A 15,592-nucleotide genomic window follows, 5' to 3' on the forward strand; every position below is an offset into this window, starting at 1 on the left:
GTATTTGAGAGGGCAAAAAGACGGTCTGACTGTCCCTCAACCCTCTCTCTCATGGCCCACGGCCCCCGAGAGACTGCTTACCTCAGTCTCAGGGTGGGGTGTGGGCTAGTGTTCGATACCCCCCTCGATCAACTCTCAGGACTGTACAAATGCACATCAAAAGCAAATATACTTGAAAAACGCTCATAGAGGGACTGTCTATGTGGGGCCTGGAAAGCAACCTCCCTCCAGACAACAGAGGAGGAACAAAACCTTCCAGAATAACCATCCACTGGCTATTAAGGGAGTAAATACGTAACAAAATGCTAGGGAAGTTCAGTAAAAATTAGGTTTTAGGTCTTTGGAGCGTGCGGATAGATTTATAAACAAAGTGAAAGACGCTGAGCTCCTGTGGACTCTGACAGCCTCCTGTGAATCGTGGGACCACGAGGTGGGTGCCCCGGGCAGACTGTGCGGGAACAGGTCCCCCAGCCCGTCAGATACCAGGGGAGTCGGCAACTGGAAGGTCATTAGCTCTGCTGGGTGAGATCAGTGAGGAAGCTCGCCCTCCGTGGGCAGGAGAGGCCATAAGGCGGAGATGCCATCACTCGCTTCCGGTCTCCAGCTCAAAATGGGGAGATGTGGGGCCGGCGGCACAGTGCCGGACTTGCAGAGGCGGACAGGGAAGGGAGTCCCCTCCGCCAGCCACAGGCGCTCACATCACAGGCTGACTGGGGAGGCGGCAATCCATACCTTTGTGTTTTCCTCTATGGAGAGCATAATCCAGCAGCACCTGAAAATTTACATGCTGCTTGGAAATCGCCATTCCACGGACTCCTCACCTGCTACCGCTGGGCCCATTGCAGGGCCGCGAGGCTTCCAAGCGCCTCCCTCACCCCTGTTCCCCGAGGCACACCTGCTCCCCCAGGGGCTGGGAACAGAGGCAGAAGGAGCTCCTGTACCGGGAGAGCCTGGAAAACTGCTTCGAAAATGTTAAGTCCCTTGCCCTGCAAGGCGGCCAAGCTCGGGCCAGTTGAGCACCCCTTTCAGGGACGGGGACAAACAAGGCTTTACGCTGCTGGGCAGCAGCAAAGACTGCAGACACACGCACCGTGGGGACGCGTCCACCCAGCCTCAGGCACTGCGTGAAGGAGTCAAGACCAAGAGGACCTACTCTGGACGAAAGGTTGCTGGCTGTCGTTACGTCACCTGATTCCCCCACCATCCCCGGAAGAACCATGGTGCCCCTTGCACGGGGTGGGGCTCAGACATCTCACCACAGCCCGGAGGGCCTGGTGCTGTTCAGAGGACACGCGGGGCGCAGCCGACACCAAAAGCTCACGCCCGCTCAGCCCGCTCCCACAACCCCGAGTCGGGATTCTCACTCAGGCATCAGTTCCTGCAGGCACCTGCTGAGAAGGTAAGGACGCCTCCCTCGCCTCACCCCTGCAGGGAGCCCTGACGGCCAATCCCTGACACGTCAGTGGCGGTTAAATGGCTCCTTTCCTCACCGCCTTTACAAAATCGGGACCCCTGAAACGGAGGCAGGAACATGCCCGTTTCACAGGTCTGGAGCCGAAAGGGAAAGGGTGTGAGACCTTCCCCAGCCGTCCCCAAAGCAAACCCAGCCCAACCCAGACAGAGGGTGAGAATCCCAGAGGGACGAGCAGCTTTCTGGGAGGAAGAGGGACCCGGGACATCGGGGGCCTGTACGTGGGCTCTGGGGGCCACGGCCCTGCACCTGCCGGGACACGTGCTTGCACGGGGAGCCACCGAGGTGAGCTCCGCAGTGGGTTCAGTCAGCCCTCAGGAGAACCTCAAACCCGTCCCCCGATCTGTGGCCTCTGACAAGGCCCTGCCCGATCACCAGAGACAGTGATGTGCAAGGAAAGAGGAGGACAGAGAGAAAACAGGCTGACCTGTGTCACCCAAACGTGCACGTGTTCAAGCCCGAGTTCCCAGTGCCTCAGATAGGGGACTGCATTTAGAGACGGGGTCTTGAAGGAGACGAGTGGGGTGAAATGAGGTGTCTGGGCGGGTCGTCAGCCAGTATGACCGAGGTCCTTACAACCAGAGAAAAGGACACCAGGGACGAGCGCACAGAGGGCGGCCCGGGGGGCGGCCCGGGGGCTACCAGGTGGGCCCGCACAGGGGCGGCGGGGGCGGGCGGGCCTCACCTATGAGCGGGAGCTCGTCCATGGTGATGCCCTGAGATCTGAGGTGCTTCTTGATGCAGGCCAGCCGCTGCACGTTGGGGCCCCAGCGCCGGCCCAGCTTGTGGATGTGCTGAATCTGCGTGACAAACCGCATCTCGTCGTTGAGCTTGCACTCGGGCCGCCAGTCCGGAGGCGGGATCACCCTGCACATGCCGTACTTCTCCACCTGAGCGCGGACCGACTCGATGTAGACGAGCGGGTCGTGGAACTCCTTGGCGGACGGCCTGAGCACGGGGATCTCGTCCATGGCCGCCCAGCCGGCCCGGCCGCCCCCCTTGTCGGGCTTGGCCGCCGCCTCGTGCGGCTTGTGCAAGGGCTCCGTTTGCGAGGTAGAACGATTTTCACAGGAGGCGCCGTCCGACTTGCCGTGTGCTTGTCTGCCCGGCGTGCTCTTGCCGGCCGCGGCCCGCTTCGGCCGGCTCCTCTCCGAGCTCCGCTCGGGCACCTCCTTCTTGGCGTGGCCGGGCGGCGGGGCTCTCTCCGCGGGGGCGGGGGCCGGGGCCGCGGGGACCGCCGCGGCCGCCTTCCTGCCGGGGGCTTCGGCGCAGCCGGCCGACCCTTTCATCTTCTTGGGGGGCGACTGCGGCTTCTCGGGCTGCTGGGCCTCCTCCAGTCTCCTCTTGGAGTTCCGCAGCCCCTCCCTCAGCTGCCGCCCCCCCACCTCCTTAGTGCATGACTTTGGGTTCAACCTGCCACTGACCTTGAGGCCATTGACGGCGTGCCCGGTGGACTTGGACGCCCCCCCGAGGGATAGCACCTGTTTGCGGGTTTTTGCATTGCTACTTTCGGTTTTCCCTGAGATTGTGTGGTTGACGGCGGAACTGGGCTTGTGGGGATTGGGTTTGGTTTCCTTGACCAGTTCTCTCTTGGCTTTGGTGTATGTGACAGTCCCCTTAGTCACCGTTGCAGTGTACTTCACAGTTTTGGACGGTGAAGGTCTGACTTCGCGCATCTTTTTGGCACCGGTCGCACTTGTACCCAGAGATGACGACATTCGAGTGACTCCGTTTACCTTCGAAACCTGGGAGGCGGCAGAGGCAGAGGGGGAGAGGCGAGAAGAACAGAATTAGTAACCTTTCCAAAAGGGTGACCTCGCGGCACGCGGTGACGAAACCGAGCTGGCCGCCGGCTCTCGCGAAGGGGGAGGTGCGGGGCCGTCGTCAAATACCAGTACGCGGCGGGAACTGAAGACAGAGAGACTCCGGTTCAGACACAGGCCTATCCTCCTACACAAACACACGCGGCCCGACCCGAGTGCCCGCGGCACGGATTCCGGGGCGTATTTTCACATGCATGTTAGGTGGCTCTTCCAGAAAATCAAGGTTTCACCATGACCACCTGTCCACTCGCCTACCAGTCACCTGTCACAGGTTAAGGACACTTATAGGAGCAAACCCCTGCCCATTTAGGGGAAGAGGGGACGGACGGACACAGGGACACACACACACCCCTGTTCCGAGAAAAGACGTGCTCGCCACTCTGCTCCACAGAACAGCATGCTCTGCCCACAGAATTTTTAAATCTACGTGCTAAAAAAGGAAAGACACAAAAATACCACAAAAAGAAAGGAACAAGCGCACTCATGTGGCCTGGCTCCCGTGCAGGTCGCAGGCCAAGCCCAGACACGTGACTGCCGGCCCCTGGCATCCGTCTGCCCCGTCACCTTTGACACTGGGCCCCGGGGACCGCCTCGCCGGACGCACCTGACCTCTTCCACGAAGCAAAAGATGCCAGTCCCTCCTCTGCATGGGCAGAGCTGGCTTCCCCACCCTCGACAAAACCTCCACATCCGGTTAGAACTTGTCTCAGCCGGCTCGCAACTTGGACACCACAGGAATTCTATGACACATAAAAGTCCCTCTTGTCGGGGAGCCCGGGTGGCTCAGTCAATCAAGCGTCTGACTTTGGCTCGGGTCACTGTCTCACAGTTTGTGAGTTCCAGCCCCGTGTCGGGCTCTGTGCTGACAGCTCAGGGCCTGCGGCCTGCTTCGGATTCTGTGTCTCCCTCTCCCTCTGTCCCTCCTCCTGCTTGTGCACTCGCTCTCTTGGTCTCAAAAATAAACAAACACACACTAAAAAAAAATAAAGACACCCTTGCTTATAAAGGGAAACCAGAGAGTGACAGGTGCACACTGGAAATGCGAAACTTCCAGAGAATGATGAAGGCCCAGCCAGAAGCCACTGCTGGGTGCAGTGCTCTGTGACCATCACGTCACAGCCCTGTTTGCTGCGGCTGCTGCTGGCCTCTGACAGGTCACTAACATCTTGGGCATCGATCTCTCATCTGCACCAAGAGTTCAAAACGGGGACTCCAAGGTTCCATAAGCACCCCCACCCCCAAAAGAGGCCAACCAAAAATCACACAACCAGCAGGAAATGGAACAACCACAGCCATTGCTTCTCACCGGTAACCCCCACGAGGAGGTGGCTGGATAGAAGGAGCCTGTGTTCCCAGGTCAGAGAAGCTGACCGACCAGCTGTGGTCACGCAGGAGCACATCCTCCCGTCACAGCACAAAGGTCGTGTGTTCCCAATCAGCCCCCAGTGCTCCCACGGGAATCAGGTTCCCCAGGACAGGGCCCGTGTCTGTCTGAGTGACCTCTACACTACGTCCAGGGAAATGCACTCAGCCCAAGTGGGGGAAAACAAACACAAAACCAGAACTTTCCCATCAGTGACTCTCAGAACCCGTAGATCACCGGGCCCCACCCCCGGGGTTTCCTAGACTACTAGGTCTGGGATGGGGCCCGAGAATTTGAATTTCTAACATGGTCCCAGGTGATGCTGATGCCGAGGCAGGAACATACTTTAAGAACTGAAACAAACCATCGGTAGAAGATTCTGGAAACAGAGAAAGAAGGGTATTTCTCTATGTGCCACCAGTTACACGCAGTGCAATCAAAGCCATAACATCTTGGTAAGAGGCTGTGTTCCAGAAGCCAAGCCTGGGGCATTCAGGGAACCAGGTTTCTGGTGAGGCAGCCTGGACCTCTGGACTCCAGGCCCCTCTGGGAGGCCGAGGGGCAGGCCCAGGACTTACGGTCAGGTCCACCACTGCCCACCACCCTACAGAGAGTACAGAGAGGCAGGACTGACCAGATCAGGTGGGGGAGAGAAGAGTGTGGAATGAAGAAATGGGAAATTAAAACAAAACAGCAAACAGCCTGGCAACAAGAAGTTAAAAATAAATGTATACAACCGGGGGTGGGTGAAACTTCCCAACGTGGGCACCACTCCTACCTGGAATAAAAGGTAAAGTGAGGGACACAAAGATCTCTAGTTTTTCATGGTGTTTTTCAAATGCTTTCATTAGCTCAAACCAAAACGAGCCACTTAGGATAAAACCAGAAACCGCATATACATAGTCCTGCTGTGGCTCCAAGAAACTTTTCTGTCATCGAGACAGAGAGAGACCTCAGGGATCCAGCATCTTCAGAGAAGGATTCCACTGCCCAGAAAATAGAAGACACACCCGTTAGGCCTTTGATCTCTCCTGAACCACTGAGAGGACGGCCTGTTCCAACTCTTCACCCAGCTCAAAATAAAGCTGATTCTGCAGCCTAACCGCCCCGACCCTCTACCCAGACTCTGATCTGATCAGTGTGGACGGGAGCCCAACAGCTCAGTGTTCCCGTAACAATTCTGGCCCTGCTCCTGCCCAGTATTAGGGGTTCACCCAGGGGAGACTGGAGAGCCAGAGTCAGAATCTCTCAGACTCTACATCCAAAAAAAAAAAAAAAAAAAAGCACAGGGGCCTTGAATGCATCCATTCTGCCCCCTTGGGGGCACCTGATGGCCTCTCCTGCTGTGCTAGGTTATGGGGAGGTACATTTTCCACAGGGCAGAATTCTAGAGAAGTATTTCACCGTCTTCAATGGCAAAAAGAATCCCCCCTTCTTGTTTACGTATTTCCGTAAACTTTAATATGGGTGGTTCCTGCCAAGATGTGCAGTGAACTGCCCTGCCCAACCAGAAGAGAGAGCTCCTCTGTTCCTTTGCTTCCTCACCATGCTTACAGTCCCCTTCAAAAGCCGCTGCCCAAACCCTATGGGTGCAGGTCCACACATCACAAGCTCAAAGACTAAATGCATCAACCTCACAACTCACTGAACTCAATGAACCTGATTGAGAAATCACCTACGGAGACGGGAAAGGACGTGTCTCGTTGACCGTATTTCTTCCTCCCACCCAGCACACCTGTGTTCCGCCTACAGCAGAGGTCACGTTCTCCCAACCCAGGAACCCACCTGTCCGCACACACATGCCTATTCCTTGGCCCGTCTTGGTCTTTCGGGGTCCAGTGCTCAACCGTTACCAAAGAAAGCAAAGGAATGGTGGTGGAAGGCATGGTTTTACCTTGCCTTGGAGGGTTTCCTCCCACCCACCACCTTATCAAAAAAGGGCAAACACGGAGTTTGAGCGTAACAAAACACCCAGGTCACTCAGCCAGCTCACAGATGTCACTGTGCACACCTGAGGAAGTACTTACCCAGAGCACGTGACAAAGAGGTCACTTAGCTCACTGGAGGCCTAACGCAACGTGCTGCATGCAGCAGAACCTCCCAAGGTGCAAGAGAAACACTGCGGTTGAATAACTACAGCTCTCCAAGCTGTTCCTTCTCTGGGCTCTGGCAGGGACTTCTGCCTTTTGCATCCCTCTCCCCCTAAACCCACCTAGCTCTGCAGGAGGTGGGATGTCTGCAGCCTGTTCTCCCTGGCCCACCACCGCCCACCCACCACCGTAGCTCAAGCTCCTCCGGGCCCACAGCCATGAGGTTTCATGGCAAAGAAGTCCGAGCCAAGTTCACAACCAGGAATCCTGTCGTCAAGCTCCTGTTCCCCACCAGAGGGAGCTGCTGAGTCGGGAGCCTCTGCTCATCCTTTCAGAGCTGGGAGGCTGGGGACAGCCCACTTGGACTTTAAGACTTGGATTAAAAACAAAGAGCCTGAGATGAACAGAACTGCACCAGACAGGCGGAGGGGAAGGCCTCCTGGTGCAGCAGACCCCTTCGTGAGAGAAAGGGTAAGACCCTAGTTAATGAGCGCAGGACCCTCCCAACAAAAAGGCAAGGCTGGGTTCTGGTAGGAGCCCCCAACCCTTTGAGAGCACCTGCTCCCACACTACAGGTGACTTAATGGAGTCCTTAATACCATGCCACCAACACCTGCAAATCCAACTACAAGCACGACCCGCTGAGCGGCACGGCTAAAACCCTGAACGTCTTACAGCGCAGGCGATTTTCTGACCTTCTCTCTGGATGTTCCTATTTTCCAGAACTTTAAAAAACAAAACTACTCCCAATTCTTTAATCAGAATTTAAACCCCCTCTTTGAATCTTTGAGGCCAACACATCTGCAGCAACCCCTGTACAGCTTATTGTGAGGACCCAACCTCCAAAGGGAACAACGGAGCCCAGCAGATCTTCTGCCAAACGTGCCCGCGGGCTGCCTGTAGGAGGCGATCGTTTCTTTCACATTGTGGCTCAGCCTCAGCACGATAAATGAGGACAGTGACCACGAGTGGTGTGGCCCAACAATCCACATCGTGGCTTACCAACCTCACAACATCTACAAAAGCGAACACCTCCTCACGAGGCTCTTGGAAACCAACTTTTTTTTTTTAATGTTTGTTTATTTTTGAGGGAGAGAGAGTGAGCACAAGCAGGGGAAGGGCAGAGAGGCAGAGAGAGAGAGACAGAATCCCAGAATCCCCAGCAGGCTCCAGGTTCTGAGCTGTCAGCACAGAGCCAGCTGCCGGGCTCGAACTCACTGTGACCTGAGCCAAAGTCAGAGATGCTTAACTGATTAACTGACTGAGCCACCCAGGTGCCCTGAAACCACCATTATAAAACGCTCTCTAGGTGCATAAGGTTCTCTGGTTTTACCGTCCTGCGTGTGCTAGTCTTTTACTGCATTTAAGCTGAACTGCTAGGTGAAGGAACCGAAGAGGAAAACATCAGCTGCTCCTGTGTCCAACACTCAGCACATGTCCAAATCATCCTGCCAGTGGCCCTGACAATCCCAGGGCAGTCACACACGCATGACAGACACCGTGCTTCTGGTATCACAAAGGCGAGAGAAGCCTGGCAAGGCCCCTCGCGCTGAGACACAGCCACGGGGGAGGTTATTCCTGGGCTCCGAGGAAGCGCAGCGAGCACATGACATTGTGCAAGGTAATGGGGAAGGGGCCGTTTCAGTACAAAGGGCAAGTGAGTTAGCAGAGGGTGCCTCCGACCACGTCAGAGCAAACAGGGTCAAGTCCCTGGGGAGCGGCACCTCCTCAACACCACACCCCACACCTCCCACCACCGCTTGACACGATTCCCATTCACCCTCTTCTTTTGGGGCAAACCTGAAGAAGTTAATCCTATTTAAAATTAAAGACCCACATATCCTCTGGCCCCAATCTTTTCTGCAGGTGAAAGATGAAAAGGTCAGATTCTAGTCATTTCCATCAGGCAGTTACAAAGGAATCTACAACTTGCTTTCATTGACCTTATTTTCTCTGTATTTTAAATACTGGGATGTGGCAGTTTCTAATTCGTCCTTTTGTTTATCCCAATATCACGGGGTGGGGGTGGGGGTGTCAGTGTGACTGCGTCCAAATGAACAACAGGGCCCAGGAGCGTTAAAGATCTTAAATTTCAGTGGAGGTCCTGGTTAGTGCCAAACAGGAACTGGAGAGCTGGCGCCCTGGGCCAGACAGAGAAGGCCGAGGAGACAGAGGAGGAGGGGAAGGGGTGGGGGGAAGAGAGCCCTGAGCGCTGCCCGCGGACACCCCACCTGCAAAGACTGACCCGAGCGAAGCACGAGAGCCAGGTCTCTGCAGTCGCTGGGTGACAGGAGGCTGCTCTGCACGGGGACCCGGACCTCTCACTCCCGGGCCGCACAGTGAGACGGGCCACGCACGCAGGCCGGGGAGCCAGGGCGCGGGGTCCTCTCTGCTCCCCCAGCTCCTCCCGCCAGCTGTGCCAATTCCTAGCATTCAGCTACAAAGAGAAATCCCGAGCCGAGGGGCACGAGCTGACAACTGAAGATGAGCTGTGACCAACGGACACCAGAGGGGTCCGCCACCCAGCCCCATTCGAGAAGGGGCGAGTGTGTGTGCCCACGTGTGCACGCGCGGTCACGCATCTGTGTGAATGTGAAGTCCTGTTCGTCCCCTTCCAAACCCTTCAGTCCTGCCCCACAGGTGGGAGCTCCCCTTACTCTGGGACCCTTTTTAATTCTTCTCTTTCACAAGCGAAACACCTGTAGGAGAATCCCATCAGAGCGCGTATCAGGCTGTCCAATCTGGGAATGGAGGGGAGAGAACGAGCCACAAACACACGGACGGCGGTGCCTCCGGCTGCAAACCGGGAGCCCAGCGCCGACCCCGCGGGCTAATTCCACCATCGCGCGCAGTTGTGGTCTCTGCGAAAACCGTGACGTCTGGGTCTCGGAAGACAGGCCAATGTTTAAAATATGCTGCGACTACTTCTTCAGTCTCAAGGTAACACGGCCGAGGATGAAGACACAGGTACGCGAGAACCCCGCCTGGAAAAGCCACGAAGATTCTCAGCCTGCTCACCTCACCAAGACTGGGGCGCCTGGGTGGTGCACTTAAGTGTCTGACCTTGATTCTGGCTCAAGTCATGATCTTCACAGTTGTGAGGTCAAGCCCTAGGTCCTCGGGGTCTGAGTGTGGAGCCTGCTTAAGGTTCTCTCTCGCGCTCTCTCTGCCCCTCCCCTGATCGCACTCTCTTGGAAATTAACATTAAAAAAATGTTTTTTAAGCCCCAAAGTACCTTTAAAAAAACAAAAAAACTAAGGTTAAAACTACACACACACACACACACACACACACACACACACACACACACACACACACACACAATCTCTCTCTCTCTCCCCCATGCATGCATGCAAATACACATATTCAGAGAAACTATTCTAGCATCATGAACAATGAGAAAGGCCCAGGCGCCTGGGTGGCTCAGTTGGTTAAACATCTGACTTCAGCTCAGGTCATGACCTTGTGGTTCATCAGGAGTTCAAGCCCCACATCAGGCTCTGTGCCAGCAGCTCAGAGCCTGCTTTGGATTCTGGGTCTCCCTCTCTCTTTCTGCCCCTTCCCCTCCCTCCCTCCCTCCCTCCTTCCCTCTCTGTCTCAAAAATACACATTAAAGAAAAATTTACAAAAAACATTAACAAGAATGAGAAAGGACACGTGTAAAGAACAGCTCCACAGGGGCACCTGCATGGCTCAGTCACTTAAGCGTCTGACTCTTGATTTTCGGTTTAGGTCATGATCTCTCAGTTCCTGGGATCAAAACCTGAGTCGGGCTCTGCACTGACAGTGTGGAGCCTGCTTGGGATTCTCTCTCTCTCCCTCTCTCTCTTGCACTCCCCTGCTCGCCTGCACTCTCGCAAAATAAAAACAGCTCCACAAGGGGAGGGATTACAGTATGTTCCCACCATCTCTTAGTAATTCTAGAACATGGCAGGTCAGGAGATCTCTCTGGCCCACACATACCTGGCCCCGACTCCATCCATTCTGCAGAAAAGGTTAGCTGTGTGTCACAAGTGCCCAGTGAGGAGATCTGTGATCCCCATGGCTCCCTGACTTTAAAATGCAGTGAGAACAGGAGCGAGGGGTCAGTGACAAGCCACTGACCCGGGTGACACAGCCCTTCACCGTGTGCCTTCCTCCAGGCTGTGCCTTCCGGGGGTCCCGGGAAATCACTGTCCACGGACGGAACACTGGGACGATGACAATGGCAGACCCTGAGGCCATTCTTCAGAGTTTCCCCACAGGATCCGTGTTATCTAACGCGACCTCGAGCAGGGGGCAGTGGGGGCTGGAGAACAATGTGACCCGTGAGCTGCGATCCTGAGGTACAGGCTGACGTGTGCGAGGTGAACCGCCCCCGGGCACACAGGGACTGCTCAGTGGTGCGTGTGCCCGTGCACGCCTCCTGCCCCCAAGTCCTGGCGGAGATGCTAACTTGTCACGTTAAGAACGACAGAGAAGCGGTCCAGGACTGTCCCCTGACAGCGCGAGGCAGTCTGCGGGCCTGTCTTCAAGGTACAGCTTCTCCAGGCTTGAGAGGACGACCGAGCTCAGAGCCATCGGGCGCCAGGACACAGGTGGAGGAGGGGCAGTGAAGGCGACAAGTCGCTTTGCCCAGCCAACAGGCGCCAACACACCAGACCCACCAGAGGGAGGCGCCTGGAGTCTGGAGCAGGTGCCGGAGCCGCTCCCACGAGAGGCCTGCACACCCAGCACCTCTGTGCCAACACCGTGCTTCCCTCCCCAGCTCACCTCTGGTCGTCACCCTCCTGGCTTCCTGAGCCCTCTAGGTACGGATTTCTCGAGGCGACCACTCCCACGTCCCCTTCAGTTAAGATGGTGACACGGGGACACGGCACCTGGTGGGCAGGCCCCGTCCGGGCTGGAGCGGGGTCACCTGTGCGGCAAGGCCGGGTTTACCTGCTTCCGTAAGTCCTGAGCCGACCGATGCAGAGGGGGGTGGTGGTGGTTAGCAGCGAGCCCCTTGGCCGAGGAACCCGTGGAGGGGGCCGCTGGGGGCGGGGCCGCTGACGCCTGTTCCCTCCGGCTGTCAGTCCGGTGATCGCTGTGCTTCTCCTTCCCGGGAGTGGCTTCTTTGCTTTTGTGTTTTTGAACAGGTTCTTTCTCCCGTGGAGACCTGCTGGAACCATTGAAAACTAGGAAGGAAAGAGGGACAATGAGGTCACCACATTAGATTCTGCCACCATCCAGCATCAATGCCCGGAAGCCAGGGAGAAAGCCAAGTCCCCGTAACTCGAGCCACCCCAAGACCACAACACCATCTCCACCGCCACAGCCTAAACTACGGGAACAGTCCTAGGCCCCGGGACAAAAACCATTATAAAGCATACCCAAAGAATTATTTGCTTTGGTTGAAAAGACTGAAAAAAATCTATTTTTAAAAAATCCCTACCAAAACAAAACAAAACAAAAACCCAGCGGCCCTCAGAACATCAACATCACACGTTTAAAAAAAAGAAATGAACACACAGTCAACATCCCAAGAACAGAACCACCTGGTGTATGAAGATACGGGGCATATGGAATGAAGTCGTTATCTTCTCCAATTTAAAGTTACGCATTCTAGGGACGCCTCAGTCAGCTAAGCGTCCGACTTCATCTCAGGTCATGATCTCACGGTTTGTGAGTTTGAGCCCCACGTCGGGCTCTGCGCTGACAGCTCGGACCCTGGAACCTGCTTTGGATTCTGGGTCTCTCTCTCTCTCTCTCTCAAAAATAAACATAAAAATAAACATATAAACAAATAAACAAAGTTGCGCATTCTGAGACTGAAGATCTGCTCACCATCCCGTTGGTGAGCAGAGAAGCGAGAGAGGGCAACAGAGCCGGACCTGTTTCTCTTCCAGAAGCCCTAACAGCAGGAGCAGCCAATGCATTTCATGCTTGCCCCAAGCCAGGTGAGCCGGCTAGGCAGTGAGGCACGCTCACTGCCTTTACGTCCAAAGGGACAGGCAACACGTCGTCAGGCCCATTTTACAGATAAGTTGGAGGAGTCGTCATGCTGCCCGTCACCAGCACCGGCAGGCTGGCCTGCCTCCCAAGCTCACCGCCTCCCCGGTCCCCAAGCATGTGCCATGATGCCACCCACCCAGGCAATTCCAAAGAGAACAGCAACACCCAGCAACTTGACGGTCAATTCTGTTCCTGCCAGGAGTTCCTTTTTCCACATTACAGCTGGGGCTTGTGAGCCCGGATGGGGGGGGGGGGGGGGGGGGGCCCCCCCCCCCTGGCCCCTCTCCACGGAATACAATGAGCTTTTACCATCTGCCCCTCCCACAGCACAGGCCTCCCCTGCCCTCAAACTATGCGGGCAATATTGGCCTGTGTCCTCGGGGAAGGAGAGGGAAAAGACTCCCCACAGGCTCTGGCAGAACAGACCACATGGAGCCCTTGCAGTGCAGCCAGTGCTCATTTTAGAAAGGCTCCTGACAGACAGGGGAGGGCGAAGAAGTCACACTCACCTCCACCCACAGCCCTTTCCGAGGGCTCAAAACCAACTAAGCCTCTCTTCCGAGGATAGCAGCCTCCAAACGTGTGCCCACAGCTCCATAGGCCTTCTCTCTCACCTCTGTCGTGTCCTGTCAATTACTTTCGTGCCACAGAGGTGAAAAATATTTTCCTCTTATCTGCCATTGGCTTTCCTAGCTCTTGTGATGCTGCATCTGCTAACCCATTTTTCTTGTTTAAAATCTGTCTCGGCTTCTGTGCTTAGAAAGCCTGCCCATGTTCTCAAATGCGAAGATATTCCTCCACTGGTCTTCCTAATTCTTTCTTATTTATTTATTGAGAGAGAGGGAGAGGGAGAGGGAGGGGGAGGGGGGAGGAGGGAGAGAGAGATCCTGCGAGGCGGAGAGAGAACCCCAAGCACTGTCTCACTGAGAGTGCAGAGCTGGATGCGGGGCTCGAACCCAGGAACCATGAGATCATGACCTGAGCTGAAAAACCAAGAGTCAGACATTCAACCGACTGAGCCACCAGACGCCCCATCCTGATAATCGACTGAATTGCTTACACGGACTTCTTTGGTCCACTTGTTACCACCCCAGATACGGTCTAACAGATTTACACGTTACGTGCCTGGATGGGATGTGAATCTCGATCTGGAAAGTTCCTCCCAGTACCAGTGACTGACTACATGTTCTCAAGAGATTTTTCAATACTGCAGTGAAAGAGCTCGCCGCGTCAAAATATGGTACGCGATCTGGCGTCATGGAAGGTTCCAGTGGGTACTCTCGGTTACAGGGGAAACGGAGAGCTTCAAATGGTTGGCATTTATTCTAAGTGTAAGTAACTGCACTCCGTCAGAGCCCATCAATCACACCAAGCTGGCAGGATCCGTGCTTACTTTCAAGACAAATTAAAAGCAACATCCGTAAGAAGTCATACTTCAGTGTGATTAAAACACAAGTGAGGAACATGAATCTGGGCACTTCTTGACTATTCACCCATTTTCTAAAACAGTGAACACAGATAGCTCCTTTATGGAAACACAGCACAGGAAGCTGGTTTTTTGTCTTTTTGGTTTTTGTGTTTTAAATCCCAAATATTCCATACCCTTCCATGCTTTGTTACTGAAGAAGTACCAGTTCTGTCATTACTTCCCTGTGTTTGGTTAGAACGATTTTCTTCCGTGGCTTCGTCCCCTTTCCTAACACTGCATCATGGCAACTCCACTCCCAGCACCGCCATTTGCACCCAGGCAAGTTACTGACTCCTCAGTTTCCCCATCTGTAGACCGGGGATAAATGGGCGTTCCTGCACAGAGGTTTGCAAAACCTCATCGCTGCATGTTCAGAAGGACCATCTCAGACAGCTAGGAAATCAGCCTGTGGCAAGACCACCTCTGGCCTCCCTGCTGAAGGGAGGTGCGGCATGAAGAAGGCTTCCATACAGGTAACTGTCTGGCCTGTGCACATTTCTGTCTCTTGGGGGAAAAGGCGCGTGGCTGATGCCCTGCCCGTGCAAGAAGGAATGGATGCTGAAAACACAGCCCATATTTTCTACGAGCTTCCTGAGTGACTTCACCCCTGGGGGAACCGGAGACCCTTTCAGGGCACCCCTCCCAGGTCACAACTATTCTCGTAATTACACCAAGATACTATTTGCCCTTCTCACTGTGTTGATTTCATTAACGGAACAAAACAAAGGTGGATTTAGCATCAGGGAAATGCTAATCAAAACCACCAGGAGACAACAACCGTTTCACACCCACGAGGATGGCTATCCTCAAAAGACAGATAATGGAGAGTCCTGGGGAGGATGTGGAGAAATTCTAACCCTCACGTAGTGCTGGTGGGAATGCAAAATGTTGCAGCCGCTTTGGGAAACAGGCCAGAAGTTCCTCAAAAAGGGAAACAGGGTTACCGTGACAATTCCACTTGCTGGTATATGTACACAAAATACAGAAAAAATGGGTCCACATTTGTGTGGCTCAGTTGGCTGAGCCACTGACTCTGGATCTTGGCTCAGGTCATGCTCTCAGGGTTCATGAGTTCGAGCCCCGCACCAGGCTCTGCACTGACCGTGTGGAGCCTGCTGGGGATTCTCTCTGTGTTCTTCCTCCACTTGTGCTCTTTCTCAAAGCAAATAAACTGAAAACATTTTTTAAATTTTGTTTCTTAATGTTTATTTCTGAGACAGAGACAGAGCATGAGTGGGGGAGGGACAGAGAGAGAGGGGGACACGGAATCTGAAGCAGGCTCCAGCTCCGAGCTGTCAGCCCAGAGCCCGACGTGGGGTTCGAACTCACAGACCGCGAGATCATGACCCGAGCCGAAGTCGGACGCTCAACCGACTGAGCCACCCAGGTGCCCCAAACTTAAAA

General features: G+C 54.9%; 1 protein-coding gene across 3 annotated transcripts in view; it reads right to left on the reverse strand.

The window, feature by feature from the left end:
* JARID2 (jumonji and AT-rich interaction domain containing 2) overlaps positions 1 to 15,592 on the reverse strand; it is a 274,155-nt gene that overhangs the window by 22,790 nt on the left and 235,773 nt on the right. For all 3 annotated transcript variants that reach the window (XM_040460517.1, XM_040460514.1, XM_040460515.1), the window contains 2 exons: positions 11,668 to 11,903; positions 2,157 to 3,216 (listed from right to left, as the gene is read on the reverse strand). In XM_040460517.1, coding sequence (XP_040316451.1) covers positions 2,157 to 3,216; positions 11,668 to 11,903 — 1,296 coding nt within the window. The remainder of the gene's footprint in view (positions 1 to 2,156; positions 3,217 to 11,667; positions 11,904 to 15,592) is intronic.

This window comes from Herpailurus yagouaroundi, unplaced genomic scaffold (assembly GCF_014898765.1).
Source record: "Herpailurus yagouaroundi ecotype Mexico unplaced genomic scaffold, PumYag 250, whole genome shotgun sequence".
NCBI lineage: Eukaryota > Metazoa > Chordata > Mammalia > Carnivora > Felidae > Herpailurus > Herpailurus yagouaroundi.